The sequence below is a fragment of the Miscanthus floridulus genome, chromosome 11, assembly GCF_019320115.1.
Source record: "Miscanthus floridulus cultivar M001 chromosome 11, ASM1932011v1, whole genome shotgun sequence".
In the NCBI taxonomy this organism is placed as follows: domain Eukaryota; kingdom Viridiplantae; phylum Streptophyta; class Magnoliopsida; order Poales; family Poaceae; genus Miscanthus; species Miscanthus floridulus.
Genome location: NC_089590.1, coordinates 35,647,357 through 35,668,150, shown reverse-complemented (window position 1 = coordinate 35,668,150; position 20,794 = coordinate 35,647,357). Strand labels below are relative to the sequence as shown.

Sequence of the window (20,794 nt, the reverse complement as noted above, 5' to 3'; positions counted from 1 at the left end):
TTTCCGTTACTGCATTAAGTGATTAGGAGTTAAGTAAGATCCTAATTGGTGCATTACCACCCTTGTTATTCCATATTTACCATATTACCAGTTTTAAACTCGTATATGCCTAGTTTTGCTTAGCTATGCGTAGAACGATGAAAGTCGGGTGACTACCTGCCACCTGCAAGTTTTAAATGGAACATTGGTTAATTATGTTAGCATGTGATATGGGAATGTGGAGTAATAAATCTAGATCGGGCGAACTCGGTGAGTGTGAGCCACAAGACATGGAGGTCTTGTGAGCGGGTTCTTTCCGCCTGTGTCGATTAAGGCACGTCCATTGTTGAATTGCATGAGGTGAGAATTTGTAAGTACTAACCACATACTCTGGTAAGCCTTCACTCGGCTATTCTATTATGAGAATAGCTACTCGCGCACTGGGAGTGGAGAGATGGCGGGAATAGCGTGTACCCACGTGGCAATGGCCTGGATTGGTGGAGTACTGTATTCTCGGGTGGCGCAGACCTATTCTTGTTTTAGAGGATCCGAGGGTAGGTTGGTATATGGAGGTCAGGGACCTGCATATGTCGTGTGGTCTAGAATCCCTAGCTGGGTTTAATTGGTTCGAATCATCGTTGCTCCTCGGTTATGGAGACTCAACTCACTGTTCATCATCGTAGTATTAATAATTGGAACTTGAATAAGGCTTGTGAAGGTGTTGGATATGAAGTTTCATGATCTCAGCACGGATCGTGTCAGCTTTGTATATAATTCTTATGAAGTTTTGTATATAAAGAATTTTGTTAACAGAGCTTTTATGCAAAAGAACTTTGATCATTGTTAAAGCTATACCTTGAATCCCTGAGCCTGCATTCCTAAGTTTATCAGTTAATATTTTGGTTAAGTCTTGTTGAGTACTTTTGTACTCAGGGTTCGTTGACCCTTGTTGCAGGTGAGCCTCATGAGCAGATCTATTTTGGATCGTGCTGCATGACTATTGTTCATTCTGACGATGAGAAGTAAATGTGTGATCCTTGGGTAGGATGTTTATTTTGTGTGTTATGGATATGTTAATTATGCCACTCCACTACTACTATGGTTTGTAATAATTATCAAACTTAGTTTGTAAGGTTTGAAACAACTGGTTTATAAACTATGTTATCGTAAGACTTCCGTTGTTTTTACTCTGGTGTTGATATTTGAATAAATGTTGTAATACTGCAATGACTCTGTAATGTGATCCTGCTCGGAAATCGTGGATGGTTCGGGGTTCCTCGAGGACACCCGACAGTCTTTTTTAAGTTATTGGAAACATATGCATAAATGTCAAAGGTCGTCGGACAGTGATAGATGCATGTGGGCCCTATAACTTAGGAGGTTCTGCCACAACACGCTTTGTTGAGACCCGTATAGTCAACAAATATTCTCCAATTCCCACTCTTTTTTATACAAGAATGGGATTGGCTAACCACTTGGGGTGGTATACTTCCTTGATGAACCCGGCTGCCAAAAGCTTTGCAATATCCTCGCCGATGGCCCTATGTTTCTTCTCATCGAAGCGACGCTGGCGCTGCTTCATCGGCTTGGAGCCTAGCCTAATCTTCAAGGCGTGCTTGGTGACTTCTCTTGGAATGCCTAGCAGGTCCGAGGGTCTCCATGCAAAGATGACTCTGTTGGCATGGAGGAAGTCGATGAGTGCACTTTCCTATTCGGAGAAAAGCGTGGTGCCAATGTGCACCACTTTGACCTCAGAGCCGCTGGGGTCTATGAGGACCTCTTTGGCGCCTTCTATAGGCTCAAAAGACCCGATCGATCGCTTGTGATTGGGTGCTTCTTCGACGGCCTATACCCTAATGGTCGCAAGCTCCTTAGAGGCGACAATTTCCACGACATATTCGCAGCACTCGACCTCGCACTCGTAGGTGCGCTAGAAGGAGGTGCCGATGGTGATGACCCCACATGGACTTGGTATCTTCAACTTCAGATAGGTGTAGTTGGGGATGGCCATGAACTTCACGTAGCATGGACATCCTAGGATGGCATGGTAGGTTCTGTGGAACCCGACCACTTCGAAGGTAAGGGTCTCCATCCTATAATTGGTTGGATCCCCAAAGATGATGGGCATATCGATCTGCCTAAGTGGCACGACCTGCTTTTGTTGCACGATGCCGTGGAAAGGCGCCCCGGTCGGCCGAATATGCGCTCGGTTGATGCCCATGGCGTCGAGCATTTCAGCATACATGATGTTGAGGCCGCTACCTCCATCCATCAATACCTTGGTGAGCCACTTCGTGCCGATGATCAGGTCGACCACGAGCGGATATCTTCCCAGCTGTGGGATGCTTTTCGGGTGGTCGGTCCAATCAAAGGTTATGGTGGACTCCAACCATCGGAGGAAGGTAGGCGCTGCCGGCTTGGCCATACAGACCTCGCGGCCCACAAGCTTCTGGCGGCGCTTGGAGTCATAGGCCGTCGGCCCTCCAAAGATCATGAGGCAGCCATCCAGCATCGGAAAGCCACCATCATTCCCCTCAGCATTGTCTGCGTTTGGCTTGGGCTCCTTCCTATGCTCCCCCTTGTTGAAGTCTCTAGACAAGAACCGCTTCATGAGGACGTAGTCCTTGTATAGGTGCTTGATGGAGAAAGCATGGTTCGGGCATGGCCCTTCGAGTAGCTTCTCAAAGTGGTCCGAGGTACCCTCAGCGGGCTTTCAACCCCCTTGCTTTCGGCGGTGGCCACGAGGGAGCCCTCACGCCGCTACTTGTTCTTCTTCTAGTTGGGATGGTTGGAGGCGCCTTCGTCAGCGTCCTCATCCCACTTTGCCTTGCCTTTGAGGCGGTCAAAAATCGCCCCGACCACCTCCTCGCCTGAGGCGTGGCTGATGGCGATGTTGAGGAGCTTCTTGGTGGTTCATGGGCCCTTACGTCCTAGTTTGTAAACTAGGGACTCACAGGTGGTCCCAAATAGGAAAGCTCCTATGACGTCGGTATTGGCGACGTTGGGTAGCTCGTTGCACTGCCGGGAGAAGCACCGGATGTACCCATGAAGAGTTTCCTCGGACTTATGTCGGTAGTTTTTGAGATCCCATGGGTTCCCAGGACGCGCATATATGCCCTAGAAGTTTTCCATGAAGATCTCTTTTAGGTCCGCCCAACTGGATTCGGTTGGGCGAAAGGTGTTCGAACCATGTTTGCACCGAATCAGCCAGGAACAATGGAAGGCTACGGATAATGAAATCGTCATTATCTGCTCCACCAGCTTGGCAAGCAAGCCGATAATCCTCGAGCCATAGTTTGGGATTCATTTCTCCAGAGTATTTCGGGATGTTGGTCGGTGGTCAGAACCACGGTGGGAAGACGTCATTGAGGGTGTGTCGGCCAAAGGCCTAAGGTCCCAGCAAGTTGGGGCTCAGGCTTTGGTCCTCGCCACTGTCATAGTGTCCGCCACGATGAGGGTGGTAGCCGCGGCTAGCTCCTCCCTTGCATCATCGTGGGTACACCTGCAGGCGTCGAGGGTGTCGTGCGCATCATGGTGGAGGCTGAGGCGCTCATGCACCGAGACCATGGCACATGGCCTACCACCTTGCTATGCTTGGTGGACAGACACGTCCCTGTTGGGTTGCTCTAAGGGCGCACGATGGCTGGCGTCGTGCTCGCGTCGTCGGGACTATGAGCTTTCGGCCTGTTGCGCTGCCGCACGCTCGAGTAGTGTATGAATCTCGCGATAGGCCCGATGATCCTCGGGTGTCACAGGCCCCAAAAGCCCATGGAGCAAGGCCACCGCAGTAGCGATGTTCTGGCTTGCCCAGGTGAAGTATGGGAGGGCTTTGTCATCCTCAATGATCCTCCGGTTCACATCATGGACCACGGCGTGCGCATGCCCACCGTCTCCATGGTGGTCTCTCTTGTTCGAGCTTCACATGTTCCTGCTTGAGGTAGAGTCATGCTTCCTCGATCTCTTGGTGCCAGGCCTTCAGCTGCTCTACGCGCAAGCAAGGTGGGGCCCTTGCATCCCCCTCGACCTCATCGTCGAAGCCGTTCGTTGGGGTAGCCTCTCCCTCGTGGATGCTTTCGATGTACCCCTCAGGGGTACCTGCCATGAAATATTCACGAGAGGGGTGATGGCTCCCCCTACTAGAGTCAGAGTTGCAGGGCGACTCTGATTCTCCTACGAGGAGGTCGTGGAAAGATTCCGCAACATATTCGTTCATCCCCACGAACTCATCGTTCATGGGGGATGGGGGCATGCGTTGCGCCACAAGGAGGCCAACGATCTTGGTGGCGTTGCGTAGACCGAATAGGAGCATTGTCGGGGCGCTTCAGATGAGGTATTCTGGGGAAAGCAGCTCTTGTCCGGCAAGCTGCGTCATGACGTTTGCGAATGAGAAGGTGAGGTGGCTTAGGTCCTCCCGGGACGATCGGGGTCCTAGGAAGACACTGAGCTAGCATTCTAGCCTCCCGTAATCGAAGTTGAGGAGCTAGTCGCTCCTAGGGGCGTAGGCCTCCGATGCATGTAGCCGCAGCTCCTCAGGCGCCTCGGCGATCGCATCGAGGCCGGTGGAGTGGAGAGGTTAGACGACGACGGGAGCATGCACCATCTCTCTCCCCATCGTGACGATGTAAGTCCAGGTTCCCAAAGCGTACGTGCACGCCTGGGACCCATCTGACACCGTGACTAGCCATCTGAGGCCTGATGTGGACGTTGACACGCGTAAAAAGCCCCTACCTGGCGCGCCAACTGTCGGTGTTTCGAGTTACCAACTAGTAAATTTCTAGTGTTGCGCGTCTGGCTCGGATGGTGTGCTTAGAGGACACGAGATTTATACTGGTTCGGACAGAAAGTCCCTACGCCTAGTTTATCGCTGCTTCTCATGTTACTAGCACTGAAAGTTTATAGTAGGGGTTACAAACAAGCGAGAGAGGGACAGGTCCCAAGTCTCTGATGTGCGTGTGCTCCTAAGGCATATTAAGGCGTGTGTTTTGATGTCTACAGCCATGTAGAGTGGTGAATCGGCTCCTTCCCTCCTAGGGCGTCCTGCTTCCCCTTTTATAGACGAAGAGGAAGAGCTGGTTACACAGAGAGAAAGAGGGAGAAGAGCCAAGGAGAGGAAGGCTTCCAGGACCGCTGGGTCTTTCTTCTCCTTTATGCGGGTCTCGTCGACACTGCAGATGGTGACAAGGACGGCTCCACGCTGGGCGCCTGTTCATTGCTGATGCCATGCCCCGGCGTTGTCAGCGGGTCGTGACGTCCCATTCCGCCCCGGCGGGCGATGCGGCAAACCAGCGTGCTGGTCAGCAGCCGTACAGGGAGTAGGCAACATAGTGACCACGCGTCCGTCAATGTTGGTGATGTGAATTCTCTGGAGTGACATATCGTGGGCACAGGTCATGTTGAGATATATCCGCTCCCTGCACGATGCCAGAAGTTTGACCTTGGGTTGTACTTTCTGACCCGTAGTGGTTGGCGGCGGTACGTGCTTCTGTCAGGAGCCGTGCTTGAGGGGTTGGGCGAGACGGAGCCCCCGACCCAGAGGCCGGGCGAGGCGGGGCCCCTGACCCAGAGGTCAGGTGAGGAGGAGCCCGCGCACCTAGGGTCGGTTGGAGCTGTAGCCGCGCTCTTGACTGCTCGGATGAATCAATGTTGATGACCATTAGCTCCTCCTTTTCAGGTATCCTAGTATTGATCCCCAACACTGCGGCATGGCCACGAGAAGCCGGGGTAGCGAAGTTGTTGCTTCTATCCAAACGGTACTCTCGTCTAGTGAAGGCCCCTCAACCGAGATTTTAGTTCGACGAGCCTACATCAATGGTCATGTTATTTATATATGGTGCATCCTATCAATCTAGGTTTATCGTCAACTTGGTAGGAACGTGCATATTTTCATAGTTTGTTCTAAGATATAACGACCTCATTCTTCCAGAGTTGGGCAACCGTCAACATTTAAATGACGACTTTATTAATCTCAAGATTTATAGATTCATTCTAATGCCTATACCATTTTTTTGAAAAAGGAAATGAAACTCTGATCTCGGTGAATTCCAAATGCCTTCAATATATAGCTCCCCAACCAAATTTAAAGTATATTTCCCATCGCAATCTCATTCATAAACCAAAAAAAGTCTCGGACCGTTCACTTGTGCGGCAATGGTTAGTCGGCCCGTCGTCAGCGTCTGTATAGCTGCTGCTGCTGGTGGTAGATGTTGGCCGCTAGCTGATGATGCGTGTCTCGCCTAGAAGATGGTTAAACGGGGAACAAATGGCGCCTTGATTTGGTAACAAAAGCTAAGGCTGATAGCGACGTGGGCATGATATTCTGATATGCCTTCGGTGGCTCCTCATCACCGCGCTGGCACTGGCAGGAACACCCACGTTGCTAATAGCTACGCGAGCGTTCGTTCCCGAAGAAGCCACACTTCCACTGCACTAATAATTCAGTAAAACGCAGACAGCCACACCGTACCTTAAAGTTATATAAGCGCCTTTGCAGCTTGGACACGTGACATTATACTGTTTGTTGTTCATCGCTGGGAGCCCACCAGAATCCTGTTATGACGGTGAGCAGTAACAGGAAAAATTAAATATGTGTTGTAATAATAATAATCATGATTAAGACTCACTTGGTTCTTTACTGGCAGTTGTGAAAGGCGTTGAGAAAAACGGACCCCTCGTGGCAGATTTTCTCTCTCTCATATATCAGAATTTATGTGCTCTACACTATAGGATTCGAAACCAAAACCTCAACCCTCGTGCGATCCTTCGTTACCATCTTACTATACTATATACAGGAAGTTATCATAAGATAGCTTAGACGTCCATGGTTCTCTGCATATAATATACAGCAACTTTTTAAAAAATATTTGGGAACCCAAATGATTCTAAATTAATGAAAACATGCAAAATTCAACTCCAAAGTTGTAGATCTCGTAGATCAATCTCTACAATTTTTGTATAACATTTGTGTCATCATCCTTTAATATAAAAAAGTTATCAATTTTATGTACATGTTATTTGAGTCAGATTTCTAGTGGCGGCTGTCTTAAGCAACCACCACTAAAAACTGACTTCTAACAGCGGCCACGTTAAAAATAATTCCCTCTAAAAATAGGTTATTTGTACTAGCGGTTAATATAAGTAACCGCTAGTGAAAACATGTATTTCTACTAGCGGTAGCTGGCTTAACTCTACTCGTGTTATATAGACCATCGCTAGAATTTTCTTTGATTGTACTCACTATATTGGCATCTATTTTTATGTACATACAATAAGAAGAGTAGGTGGCATGAAAACGTTATCCGTTTCTCGTACGTACTACTGTACTAGAGTATTATATTTATAATTTATTTTTATTCAAAAGTAGTACTACCACTGTATCCAGCATTAAACTTGGCTCCCAGCTTGTGGAGGTATGGTGAGAGGCTCCTGTCAAGGGGAAATATAGTTTGCAAGGATACAAATGGGGCAACCACTTGCAAAACTAATTAATTGCAGATTTGTAGGTGGAGCACATAATTAATTTAATGTGGTCCAATTTTTTCCACCAAAAACATGACAATTTTTGTCCTTGTGTACTGAGAAAACTGAAACGTGTTGTTTGGTCGACCCCTTGCAATTCTACTTACGTGTTTTGATTAATGGCGCACTTGCCTGCCTGTGGAAGCTAATGCTTGCCCTCCGCGCGCCGCAAGCTTCATCATGGACGAAGAGGCTCTCTTTTAAGTAGTTATTAGTTTAGGGTCAACAAAGGAGAAAATCCTTCATAAATGATGACCACTTGCAGGACTTTTCCTTGACCAACCGCGCGCTGATCGTGAGAGGATCGGAATGTTGACCGGATGGACTGGACTGCATGAGTGCTCTGTTCGCTTGGCTGATAAGCCATGGCTGAAAGTACTATTAACTGATTTGTTGTGAGAGAAAAATAATATTCGTTAGCTGAAAAGGTACGATTTATAAGTCAAGCGAACGGGGAGACATACGGCTGCTTCGGATGGTTCAGTATCCTATTGGTAACGTGGCAGCTGTGTTTGTTAATTGTTAGGTGTCAAGATACAGGGAGGAGCTACACTGGTTATCTGCCTTGGCACCAGGGACTAGCTAGCTATTCCTTAGGATGCTTACCATCCAGAATAAGTGACTAGAGAATGATAAACGTGCAGGCTAACAAAAAAAAAGAGTGGCACTAGGCTTAATTTATTTGTGGCCGTCACTTAATAATTAGTACTACCAGAATCCTAAACTTGCTTAGCCGTGCAAGTTAGGCCTGGCATTATCGCTTTTGTACTCCACTGCAAGACTCGGCGCTCGGCGGTCAACATATATATAACCTCACTTTTATTTGGCGCCCCAAACATAGGGTTGCTGGTTCTTTTTTACTTGGTGATGAAAGGGGGTAACTTGGCAATATTATTTGATGTTACTGTCATTTGGATCCTAACTTGCTTGGGAGCATGTTTGGGCGCGTTCGCTGGTCTGGTAAAACCAGACCAGCCGGCTGATCCTCCTCAGCGAACACTATTCATCAACCAGCCGCTACAGTGTTTCTCTCTCACAAAACCAGCCAGTTTCAGTCAAGTTTCAGACCAGCGAACGGGGACTTTGTTTATACTCCCGTTGTTCTAAATTATAAGTTGTTTTGACTTTTCTAGATACGTAACTTTAACTTTTGTTATGCACTAATACTATGCTATGTTTAGATACATAGCAAAAGCTACGTGGCTAGAAATGACAAAATGACCTATTATTTAGAGTTGATGGAGTATTTTTTCTACTATATATGCATTCTGTAATTAGTCCGTTAAAGTTTTATGGGAAAGATATGTTCATAAGAGATTACAACTCTAGGAACCTGAGTAATCAATTTATTTTTATTTTTATTTTTATTTGAACTAGTAATGCTTATTAATAACAATTTTAGAAGGCTATATATCTCTTGAAACAACCCAAATCATGTGACGAGACTACGAGATTTTGTCATCAACATAAGAAATACCGTGATTAACAAAAAAAAAGAAGTTCACGGTAGAGAGACACTCCTAGTAATAAAGATACGGTGGGCAAGGAGAGGCTAGACTAAAACTTAGCCACAAACTAGTAACGACCAAACATAAAGAGACTAGAAAAGCGTGTAACCTATTTTGTGGACATGCAATTAAACAAACATAGGGCCGTTGGTATAATATATATACTACAACGTCAAAAGACAGTATTTCCGGGCAAAACCATGGATGTTTGCCATGATGATTTTGAACTGATAATGTTTACTTAATGTTTCTAGAAGGACGCCACCTCTTGAAGCAGCCCAGAAATAAAAATAAATAGACAACACACACACACACACCATATTCATATTCCTTCCAAAATTTTGACCCAAATTCAGGCTCACCGTGTTTTATTTCTACTAAATGATTTTTTATGTAGCATTCAAATAAGGGAGAGATTCGCAATAAACCTATCATAGATTTAAACTTTAGAGAATGAATCAATTTGAGCCACAAACCTACCATGCATGCATGTGATGTGAATGACACAGAGACCCGCCAAGCCTTGGTCATCTTAATCCCGAGAACTCTTACGATCGAGATTCCAATGGACATGACGACGACGACCGTTTTTTTTTTTTTTGGACAACAGATGACAACCGGCTTTGGCCTTTGCCGTCAACCTCCTCCTCATCCTCCGCGTCCTGCTTTCAACACACTCTTCGTATACAAAAGCAAAAGCAAAGGGTTGGCGACGATCGACCTATATTCATTCGTTGCACTCCACATATTTTTTCAAAGCGAAAATTCTCCACGTTTCTACTAGTCAAAAAGGCTCTAAAAGTCAGGCAGCAAGCTCATTTCGAGTTTAATTTCCACCAATGCCCGCGTGCATATGTGTGGAAAGGTGGCCGTCCAGCTAATCTTCCTTCAGCGAGAACAAGAAAAATTAAAGGATGGGGATTTGGATTGCCTTTTGCATTGGGTTTTCTGAAAAGCCAGGGATGATAAGAATTTGTAATGGCCTTGGTTGCTTTGAAGTTAATACGCACCTCTCAACCTTTTGGTAGGCACTAGCAGACACGAAGGGGCATATATCTAGTAAAACATGTGGCTAGGGTCATATATGAACTACGACTTCATGAAAATTCGTCTTGATATCGAAATAAAGCATGTAATATGTTGTTAATGAAACATTCCTACATGTTACATCACTAAAACATGTGACTATTTCTAATGGCCGTGTAAAATGGCAAGATATATTTGCTGGGAAATACAACTTCACGCTCATTTGTACTCCCTCCATCCTAAATTGTAAGTCATTCTAACTTTTTTGAAAAGTCAAAGCATTCTAAATTTGACTAAATTTATATAATGCTAAGATAATAACATTTATGATACCAACTAAGTATTATTATTAGGTTCTTCATTAATTATATTTTCATAGCATACCCATTTGATGCCATAAATCTCTATAATTCTCTCTATAATTTTGATCAAACTTGATATGTTTTAACTCACCAAGATTCTTGAAATGACTTCTAATTTGGAATAGAGGGAGTACTTATTTCTTCTTTTACGCGAGAATATTGTGTGGTTATAGTGGCCATAGATAACTATAGTATTTGGATGGTTTAATTTTTTTTTTATTAAAAAAGTGCTAGTCAAATTATATGATTCAAAGATTGCCAAAATCCCGGATACGGAACTTGCGTCCCTACTGGTGCATTTTTAGAGAGGGTAACGAGACACCCTTCATCATTTCCTTATTTTACTCATGATTGAAAATGGTAGCTAAGAAAACACATAAAGCAACAAATGGTACTTTTGGTGTTGGCGTATGTATCCCTGTAGCAAGAGGGAACTGCCTCACCGCTCACCAGCCACCAGCCACCGATCACCAGCTAACCAGAAATATATTATTCTCTAGTTACTTTCTCTATCACATTTCTTTTGATTACGAGTTTTTCCTAATCCTCCTCAATTTTGTTGGGTTACTGGACTACTGACTGATATATATTTTTTCTTATACCAACTCTTTGAGTCTATTCTTTGAGAGTTGAGAGCATTGATTCTTCTACTTTGTATAACTATTTTGTGGATTACTACTTATCAAAAAGAAAAAAATATTTTGACAATACTTTCTCCATGGTATTTTCTTTTTTAAGAGATAGTCTTAAAAGTACTATATTTTTTTAGATTACACAGTACAACGTCGCTTACCGCTGAAAGCACAAAGCCGTTAAATTCTAGAATATTCACTCACACGGGGAGTTGAACCCGACCATAGTGCTATTGAGGCTCTCGTGACCACTAGGCTACAAACCCTTTTCGCATTAACTATTCTCAATCCTCGTATTGTTGCGTTACTAGAGTGCTGGCTTGATATATTACTTTTTTCTACTAGGAACCCAAAGGAGCTCTAGGCGGACCGGTTAGATGGGTCTGGTGGCACCTCTTAGGTCGTGAGTTCCATTCTCCATGGGGACGAATATTAGGCTTTAGGATAAAAAAAAACCCTACTTTTGTCCCACACTAAAGCTCTTTAGTTCCTCTTCTTAATGAAATACCGGTGGGAACGTCATTTCCCCACGCCTTGAGTTTTTTTTCTACTAGGAAATGCTTTGAGTACAACCCAACTACAACGACGCATCTAAACTATTAACATTTATGAGTTCTCAATCTATTTGTGTTTTGACCAATCGTAGCTAGTTACTTGTACATTAGGTTATACTCCTTCCATTTCAAAATTATAAGACGTTTTGTCATTTGAAACAGAGTACTGAAAATGGTTATATGTGTAAAAGTTACACTTTTTTTCTCAAATACACAAAAGATTTGCGCATGAATTGGCAGAAAATGATAAAAAAAAATCAGAAACAAAGTCCATCGCATAAACCCTCTGATCCTGTAAACCAATGTACATCGTGGCAGTTACTGTCACTGGCTCACTCCCATGTGTAAATAAATAAATAAACTCAGAAGCATGGAGAAAGGTAGTGGGGGTAAGTGGCGGTTAAAATATCCTGTACTTCTCCTGATCTTGAAAAGTACTCCAAATAGTTTCTCCATTTAAAAAAAACTGGTAATTCAGCAAATGAAGCACGAGGGGCAAAGGCAACAGCAAGAATACAAAATATATATATATATACCGGAATCGAGATTATATCAGGTTTTAAACAGCGGAATAGCAAAATCTAACCTTCCCATATATAAATATCCAAGCTTAGCTACCCCGGCAGACACGTAGCGGAGAAGGCGCATCAGCGTCACCACTCCATCCGGAGAGTACAATCGTCGCCTCCGGAGTCCGGACGCCACGACCACCAGAGCCGTCCCCTCCCCTGCTTGTCCCGCCCAGGCCGGCACGACGAGCCTGCGCAGTAGCTTGGCCGCTCGGCGCTCGCTCTTGGTCTCGGCTGCGTGTCTGAAGCTATTGATGCGAGTGAGGGCTCGGTTTCCATGGCTCTCATGGCGGCGGCGGCGGCGAGGATGGACGACCACGACGAGTACGCCAAGCTCGTCAGGAGGATGAACCCACCCAGGTGATTCATCCATCATCGGTTCTTTGCCTTCAATAACTCTGGTTTCATTTCGCATGTCTGTGCTCTGAGTTTTCTTCTTTTTTTTTATCAAACTAAATAGATAGCTTCTCTAGTCTCCTTGTGTTGTCCGGTTCTTGTCCAAGAATCTTGTTATACAATATCAAATTTGTGCAATCGGTTTGCTTCTTGGTATGCTTAACCCTTAAGAAAACAGAGTAGCAAGGTCCTCTGTTTCCTCTGTTCTGCACTTATGCTCGTGAACAGAGGAGATAGGCTAAGAGCTCTTTATTCCTTCTCTCCTTTTTGTTCTGTTTTGCTCTGGTTGATTACTGACAAGCGCAGCGCAAAATTAACAGGGTTGTGATCGACAACGAGGCCTCCGACGACGCCACGGTGATCCGGGTAGACAGCGTCAACAGCCACGGCACGCTGCTCGCAGTCGTCCAGGTCATCGCCGACCTCAACCTCGTCATCCAGAAGGCATACTTCTCCTCCGACGGCAACTGGTTCATGGACGGTCAGTCCGTACCCAAATCTTCCTTCTTCACCTTGTTGCTCTTCATGTCTGAAAAAAAATTGATTTTTCCAATCTTCATTCAGTGTTCAATGTCACCGACCGTGACGGCAACAAGGTTCTTGACGCCTCAACCATCTCCTACATCCAGAAGGTAATTTTAATTGACTAGTTGCACTCAATTTTTTGTGGTTTCTACTATCGGATTGTTTGAATGAATCATCTGATTCTGATCGAGTTTGTTGCCTTGCTGTGTTGTCGCAGACGCTGGAGGCGGACGACTGGTACTACCCGGAGGCGCGCAACACAGTGGGCATCGTGCCGTCGGAGGACTACACCTCCATCGAGCTCACGGGCACGGACCGGCCGGGCCTGCTCTCTGAGGTGTGCGCGGTGCTCGCCGCCATGGGCTGCGCGGTCCAGAGCGCGGAGCTGTGGACGCACAACACGCGCGTGGCCGCCGTCGTGCACGTCACGGACGCCAAGACTGCCGGCGCCATCGAGGACGCGGCCCGCATCGCCGACATCAGCGCGCGCCTGGGCAACCTGCTGCGCGGGCAGAGCGATGTGCGCGCCGGCGGCGGCGCGGGCGCGGGCAGCCTGGCGCTCCACAAGGAGCGGCGCCTGCACCAGATGATGTTCGACGACCGAGGGCACGCCGCGGCCGCGCAGCCCGACGGCGCGGCGCCGCGGACGGAGGTGTCCGTGACGCCGTGCGCCGAGCGCGGGTACACCGTCGTGGTGGTCCGGTGCCGGGACCGGCCCAAGCTGCTGTTCGACACCGTGTGCACCATCACGGACATGCACTACGTGGTGCACCACGGCACCGTGAGCGCGGAGCCCGGTGGCGGCGCGTACCAGGAGTACTACATCCGGCACGTCGACGGCCACGCCGTGCGGTGCGACGACGAGCGGCAGCGGCTGGTGCGGTGCCTGGAGGCCGCCATCGAGCGGCGCACCGCGGAGGGGCTGGAGCTGGAGGTGCGCACGGGGGACCGCGCGGGCCTGCTCTCCGACATCACCCGCATCTTCCGGGAGAACGGGCTCACCATCCGCCGCGCCGAGATATCGTCCTCGGGCGGCGAGGCCGTCGACACGTTCTACCTGTCCGACCCGCAGGGCCTCCCCGTGGAGGCCAAGACCATCGAGGCCATCCGCGCGCAGATCGGCGAGGCCACGCTGAGGGTGAAGAACAACCCGTTCGCCGCCGGGGACGGCGCGGCCAGGAAAGACGCCGACGTCGCCGGCGCTGGCACCACGGCGTTCATCTTCGGGAACCTGTTCAAGTTCTACCGGCCGTTCCAGAGCTTCAGCCTCGTCAAGCTCTACTCGTGATATGCGCACTTTGGTAGTAAAATTTTCACATGTTTTGGATAGTTTTTACTGTACTCCGTAGTTAGCTTGCTGCTCCTTGATTTCCCAATTCCCAGTAGTAGTGTAAATATGGCTGTGGATGGTGATGATCAGCACGTTCGATGGTTGGTTTTTGGGCTGACAAGACTGATGCTGGTTTGTGGTGAGAAAAAAAATATTATACCATGACTGATAAGCTCTAGCTAAAATCAACAAACGAATAGGCTGACGACGACGATATACACAGTACAGTGTAAATATGTAGTTTAGGTTAAGGTTAAGTAGCTGCAAGGTTGGGAAGAATGATAATTTTATTGTAGCTCCCAACAACAAATTAGTGCATATGCATACTGGAATTGGGCTATTTCCATCTTTGTAAATACTCATCTTGTATCTATGTTCGTACATATTCTTGTTGGGGCAGAATATACAAGAAGATAAAAACAAATCTGGACTCTGCAATGTAGGAACTGTATTTTTTGCACACATCTTATCTTAGATTCGAGTGTGATTTCAGGCGATGACATCATGTCGTGTGCTTGGTACGCCATCGCCGGTGATCGCCTGTTTGCTTGGTTTATAAGTCGTATTTTTTCAGCCAACGAACAGTATTTTTCTCGCGCAACAAATCAGTCAACAGTACTTTCTATCATGCTTTATCAGCCAAGCGAACAGGACACATGTCTACTATCTAGAGTTCTAGGAATTTGTGAAATCAATGCTTCGAAGAGTGCGACTGGATTTTTTTCTTTTATATAGATTTTTTTTCAGTTTTCAAATTTTCATCAAAATGTCACAAAGTGTCAACTTTTAGTCGAAATTTTAGCAATTTTTTTTTTGTTTCTACCTGTATTTGTGTCACAACCGATAGACAGAACCTTACTAGAGAGTGGAGAGATAGCAAGCTTGGTGGAGGAGCTAGTAACTAGTAAGGCATGATGTTGGTAGCTACTGCCTACTTGTGGCGGAAGAAGACCGGTATGGTGCTCGTGGAGAAGGAGATCCTTGGGAACGGAAGCAGGGCCAACGTTTTCGTTATCATGTTTCACGTTTCGAGAACGTTGACGTTTCTGAAAAGGGAACGTTTCTTTTTTTTTCGGAAACGTGTTTGGCACGTGTTTCATTAAAAGGAGTTAGAAAATAAGTACATGCCCAACAAAAACTAGATGGCGAGCTGCCACCGAGTCAAGCAGGTAAACACAAACATAGATCACCGGCCAACGGTGGAGTTTACACGGTTGTACTAACTAAAGAAACAATGGTGCGACGGATATCAGTAAGGGCTAGTGCGCGCCGTGCTACCTGGCACGTGTGGCGACCAGCGGCGCGAGGCTAGTGAGGCCGACAGTGATCCAGGCGTTAGCCTCATGCACGATGAGGTGGAACAGCTGCAATGGCGTCTTGGAGACTCCATCGAAGGTCCACAAGTTCCAGGTAGCAAGGAGGACCGCGGAGTCGAAGGCCCGCCTAAGCTCACCAGGCAGCCTTATCCAAGGCCGTTGCCACCAGTCGCCGAGCATGGCATTGTGGTCTGGCGTCAGGGACTGCCAGCCGACGGCATGAAGGACCCGGTGCTAAACTTCCCGCGCGAACACGCACGAACACAAGAGGTGATCCGTCGCTTCGTCATCCTGGGCGCACAGTGCGCACGACACATCTTGTTGTAGTCCATGGCGCTTCCGTCTCTCGGCAGTCCATAGGCGACCATGGAGGCCGACCCAGAAAAAGAACTTCACCTTTGGCGGAGCGTGGGCGTGCCATAGATGCTCAGCCCCAACGAGCAGTGTCCTTCCAATGAAGAAGGATCTGTATGCCGAAGAGGCCGAGTAGTTCCCATCACCTGTTCATTTACAAACAAAACGGTCGAAGACCATTGGTTGGAGGTGGACGCGAACAAATTTTCCCAAAGCAGCACTATAGTCACAAAGTACTGGTGCCGTCGGTGCTCCAGTGATGTCCTGTACCCAGGACCGATGAGCCAGCACCTCCTTGACCGTGAGATTCCGGCGCCTTTTCCCCACTGCCTGGAATGGGCTTGGCGCAAACGACGAGATAGGGCCATCTGAGGGCCAGGAGTCCGTCCAGAAGCTTGCCCATGCGTCGTCGCCCAGACGCACGCTGACTGATGCCCTCAACATCGCATCGACGTTCTTCTCGGCCCTAGATGGAAAGAGGGCCCAGGCAGAGGAAGTGTCCGTGCGCCTGAGCCATTCCCACCTGAGTCGTAGCGCGAACCCAAGTAGTTTCAGGTCAGGGATGCCCAGTCCACCATGGTCCTTAGGGGAGCAGACGATGGGCCATGCAATCTTGCATTTTCCTCCAGCAGGTGATTGAGATATGCACCGGGATGGCTGATAGAGTCGTCTGTGTTAGGGTCGTGCGGCCCGCAGCGTTGAGCATGCTAGCCTTCTAGGTCGGGATCTTGGAGGCGACCTTGTCAACGAGCCGCTGCTCGTCGGGCCGCCTCAAACGTGACAGCGACAGTGGGGCGCCGAGGTAGGTACATGGGAATGGTTGAATCTGGCAAGGGCCGGGAACACCTGCTGGACCACAGCGACATCCTCATCAGAGCAGCGGATTGGCGTTACTTGGCATTTGTCCAAGTTTGTTTGGAGGCCCGACGCGCCCGCGAAGAGTTGTAGGATTTCCCGTATACAGGAAAAGTCTTGCGGTGTTGGCGCGAGGAAAACGACTAGGTCATCCGCGTAGACTGAGGCCCTGAACTTGATGACGTTTCCTGGCAGCGGGGTGAGCACGCCTCGACGGTCCGCCACCGCGATCAGCTCGTTGAGGACCTCCATGACAATTACGAACAGCAAAGGCGACAACGGGTCACCCTGGCGGAGTCCACGAGCGTGGCGGATTCTGGGTCCAGGGCGTCCATTGATGATCACTTTGTGCTTGCAGTTCTGAGCATGATCGTGAGCCATTCCCTCCAACGAGCTGGGAATCCAGCGTGCTCCAGCACCTCCAGGAGGAAGGGCCAGGCCATGGAATCAAATGCCTTTGCCCTGTTCTCACATTATAAAATGATACCCCAAGTTCCCGTTTTCGTTCCGGGAACAGGAACAGGAACATGACTGCTAAGAGGAGATCCAAAATAGAGCGACTAACAGTGCAATGGGGCTTCAGTAGCTGGAGACGACAGGAGGATGGTGGGAGGGAGGGGGTGACGATAAGAGACAGCTCCCAACACTCTGAGAGGAAGAAGAATTGCCGATACCTGCCATAGGATGAACCATGGATGTTCTTGATGAATGAATGCAAAAAATTATGGCACCTGTTTGTCCGTGTCACCTACTCCATCCATTCTAAATTATTGTATGTTACATGAACTTTGTATTAAGTCAAACTTCTGTAATTTTAACAAAGTTTTTAAAGGTATATTGACATCTCTAAGTTCAAACAAATGCACTATCAAAGACATAATACGGAGAATTTATTGAAACTACTTTGGTGTTGAAGATGTTGGTGGATTTGTTTTAATTTGATCAAAATTTGAGAAGTTTGACTTAGAATAATACTAAAATGACCTATAGTTTGTAATGGGTTAATTATATTCTTTTTACTTTTCGAAACGAGGCTTTACCCCTTTTCCATTGTCGTAGATGATGAAAATACAAAACATGATAAAACTAGATAAATAAAGTTTTGCTAGTCCTAGGCACTAAATCTAAATGACCATTTAAGTCATTTAAACTGCATTTAAATCATAAATAGTGGCTAACTTTGTTGTTTAGACTCTAAGCAATCCATTAAACGGTAAAAAAAAATGAGAAAATAACAGTCTAAAATGTCTAAATGGGACATATGTAAACATGATTAGACGTGCTTAACTCTTTAATTCAAGGCTTAGTGAATATGAGGATTTCATCCACCTCATTATCACCCAACTAATTGGCATCTTAATATATGTGAGGGGAGTGAGATTTGGTTTCCTTCTCCAAAACTTTTTACTTGGTAGAATACTTATTTTTTAACATATATAATTATGTAACTTATTAGTTTTATATGCATAAATATGCACTCCCTCTATTTCAATTTATAAGGCGCGGTCTGAAGTAACGTAGTCTTCTATATTACAGTTTGACAGCTCATTTATCTTATATTATATTCTTTATGACTATAAGCTTGTGATCATTGGATAGTAAATTTTATTATTAATCTCATAGAATCAATTTTGTATTACAATAGTTAAAAATGTTGGCTAAATTATTAGTCAAAGATTACAAAGATTTTTTAAGACCAAAGGCTTTTCAGCCCAGCGTATATTAAAAGTTTAACTGGGTACAGTGCTGGGGATACCAGCTTTACAAGTCTTAACAGCACAACGACTAACCGCATTCCACTACATCCATACAAAAGCGACCAGAACCTCCCTAACACCACCAGCTACAAAAGAAAAACCAAAACGCGATTGCAACATAAGTGAAACCAGATAGAACCAGAGGAAAACAACCGCCTAGGAGCAGATCACCAGCGTGCTAGCCCTTCCTGCTAGCCCTTCCTTCAGCTTCTCCACCTAGGCTTGCTTCTTGGACCCGTCCTTCTTCGCCAATTTGATCCACTGCTTTAGAAAAGCCAATTGATTTGTAGCCACTTGTTTGGGAGATTTAATCACAATGATAGAGAAAACTAAATCATGTCAAGTTTTCCACAAAGCCCAACCAATAGCAGCCATCACCCACCATAACACACCATTATCGATACTACCAACACAAGACAAAAAGTTCTCTTGAAAACTATCATGTTGTTCAGCTGATGGTTTCTGCGGCTGATAAGCCAGCTGAAGCTAATTTATTGTGAGAGAAAAACACAATACCATAGCTGATAAGTTCAAGCGATGGGACAATGTGGGGGAGCTAGCCCACCCTAGGCTATCTCTGACCCAGCACCAGGTAACTACAGCAATTGGATATTGAAAAAGCAAGTGATCTACTGACTTGTCGACAGAATATCATCGGCAGTCCTCCGAGGGGTATCCCACGAAGGTAGATTGATCGGCAGATGAGCGTGAGATCAAGAACAAGAAGGCAACAGAGACACACGAGTTAGATAGGTTCATGCCGTCACTATGACGTAATACCCTACTCCTGTGGTCTGTTGGTTTGTATTAGCTATCGTCTGATATTGCGTGTGTTTGGAGGGGTCCCTGCCCGCCTTATATAGTCCGGGGAGCAGGGTTACAAGTTGGTTAGATCTGAGAGATAACCGGAAAGTAATAACTGATTATAGGAATCTTGGGATCATACATATCCTAACAGATCTCGTAGTATCTTTGGGATATCTTCCAAATGTCTTGCGGAAGGCGCCGACCAGAGTCATGCCCCGCAAGGCTTCGTCTTGTGGGCTGAGCCGCCCCTGAGGGCGCAACCCATGTGGTCTACCATGGGTATCCGGGGTCATACCCCCCACAGCTAGTCCCCGAGCACCTTATACCCGTTGTGCAACGCCGTCTTGAGCTTGTCCGAACAGGTGCGAACAAAGCCGAGCAGTCGAACTCATGGTCCGACCACCGTGATGAGTTGCCAAGCAGTTGTGAGCAGTTGCCAAGCAGCGTGTACTGTTTCTGAGCAGCACGAACCGTAGCCGAGCAGCATAACCCAAGCATGGCTTGCCATAAGGGTGTAAGGAGCTCAAGTTCATAATCGAAAATTTCTTCATAGTGGATGAAGTGTGCCCACGTAGAGTCCGTCCACGAGAAAAGAAGATAATCTTCCTCAGCTTTGAGAGGCGTGGAGTCTTCCAGAATAAAGCAAGCACATTCACCGCAAGGTGAAGTGTGCCCACTTAGTCCCCGAGCCTGACAGTAGATGACGTACTCATATGGTGCCAGGGTCCAAAGTAGAAAAATAGTAAAAGACCAGCCGAGCAGGCAGCCAGTCCTCTAGCGTAGCCCTAAAATGAGGGAGATAGCACATTCACTGCAAGGTGAAGTGTGCCCACTTAGTCCCTGAGCCTAACAGTAGGTGACGCAGTCACGTGATGCCAGGGTCAGAAACAGAAAAATATTAAAAAGACCGACCGAGCAAGCAGCCAGTCCCCGAGTCGTTTACGGAGATATTTGAAAAACTCCACCATGGAGAAAAAACCGGAGTAATGGCTGTACAGTAACCGTTACTGAGCCTCAATAAATGGTGAAGAAGTCGGCGATTATTCGGCGAGTAATAACCAATAGCGGCGATAAAATAAGCTACATGGGCTGCAGTTACGCGAAAGCCCAGGCTGAGGCCCATTAATCCGCGTCGGAGAATTCAGAGGGGCGCAAATTGCGGGCACCGTTTCCCAAAAACCCTCGAATGCGAGAGGGTGGGAAAAGTGCTTTATAACTGCGCCGCCGCATCCCGCGTTCATACCTTTGCCACTCCGCCCTTCCGTCTTCATCCTCAATCCTCGTGTTTCCAGATTCGCTTCCACATTTG

The 20,794-nt window shown here is 47.0% G+C and overlaps 2 protein-coding genes across 3 annotated transcripts; one reads left to right on the top strand and one right to left on the bottom strand.

The window, feature by feature from the left end:
- Window positions 1-12,192: 12,192 nt before the first annotated feature.
- On the top strand, window positions 12,193-14,517 carry LOC136494802 (ACT domain-containing protein ACR6-like). 2 transcript variants are annotated; one of them, XM_066490981.1, is made up of 4 exons: window positions 12,193-12,505; window positions 12,862-13,022; window positions 13,106-13,173; window positions 13,284-14,517. In XM_066490981.1, the coding sequence occupies exons 1-4, from the start codon at window positions 12,423-12,425 to the stop codon at window positions 14,352-14,354; spliced, it is 1,383 nt and encodes a 460-aa protein (XP_066347078.1). In that variant the 5' UTR covers window positions 12,193-12,422; the 3' UTR covers window positions 14,355-14,517. The 2 variants fall into 2 exon arrangements, with proteins under 2 accessions (XP_066347078.1, XP_066347079.1); XM_066490982.1 differs by having other exon boundaries at window positions 12,848-13,022.
- A 1,699-nt stretch (window positions 14,518-16,216) lies between these two features.
- Window positions 16,217-17,302, bottom strand: LOC136491785 (uncharacterized). Its single transcript, XM_066488022.1, has 2 exons — window positions 16,877-17,302; window positions 16,217-16,678 (listed from the first exon to the last, which is right to left on the bottom strand). The coding sequence occupies exons 1-2, from the start codon at window positions 17,300-17,302 to the stop codon at window positions 16,217-16,219; spliced, it is 888 nt and encodes a 295-aa protein (XP_066344119.1).
- Window positions 17,303-20,794: the final 3,492 nt, after the last annotated feature.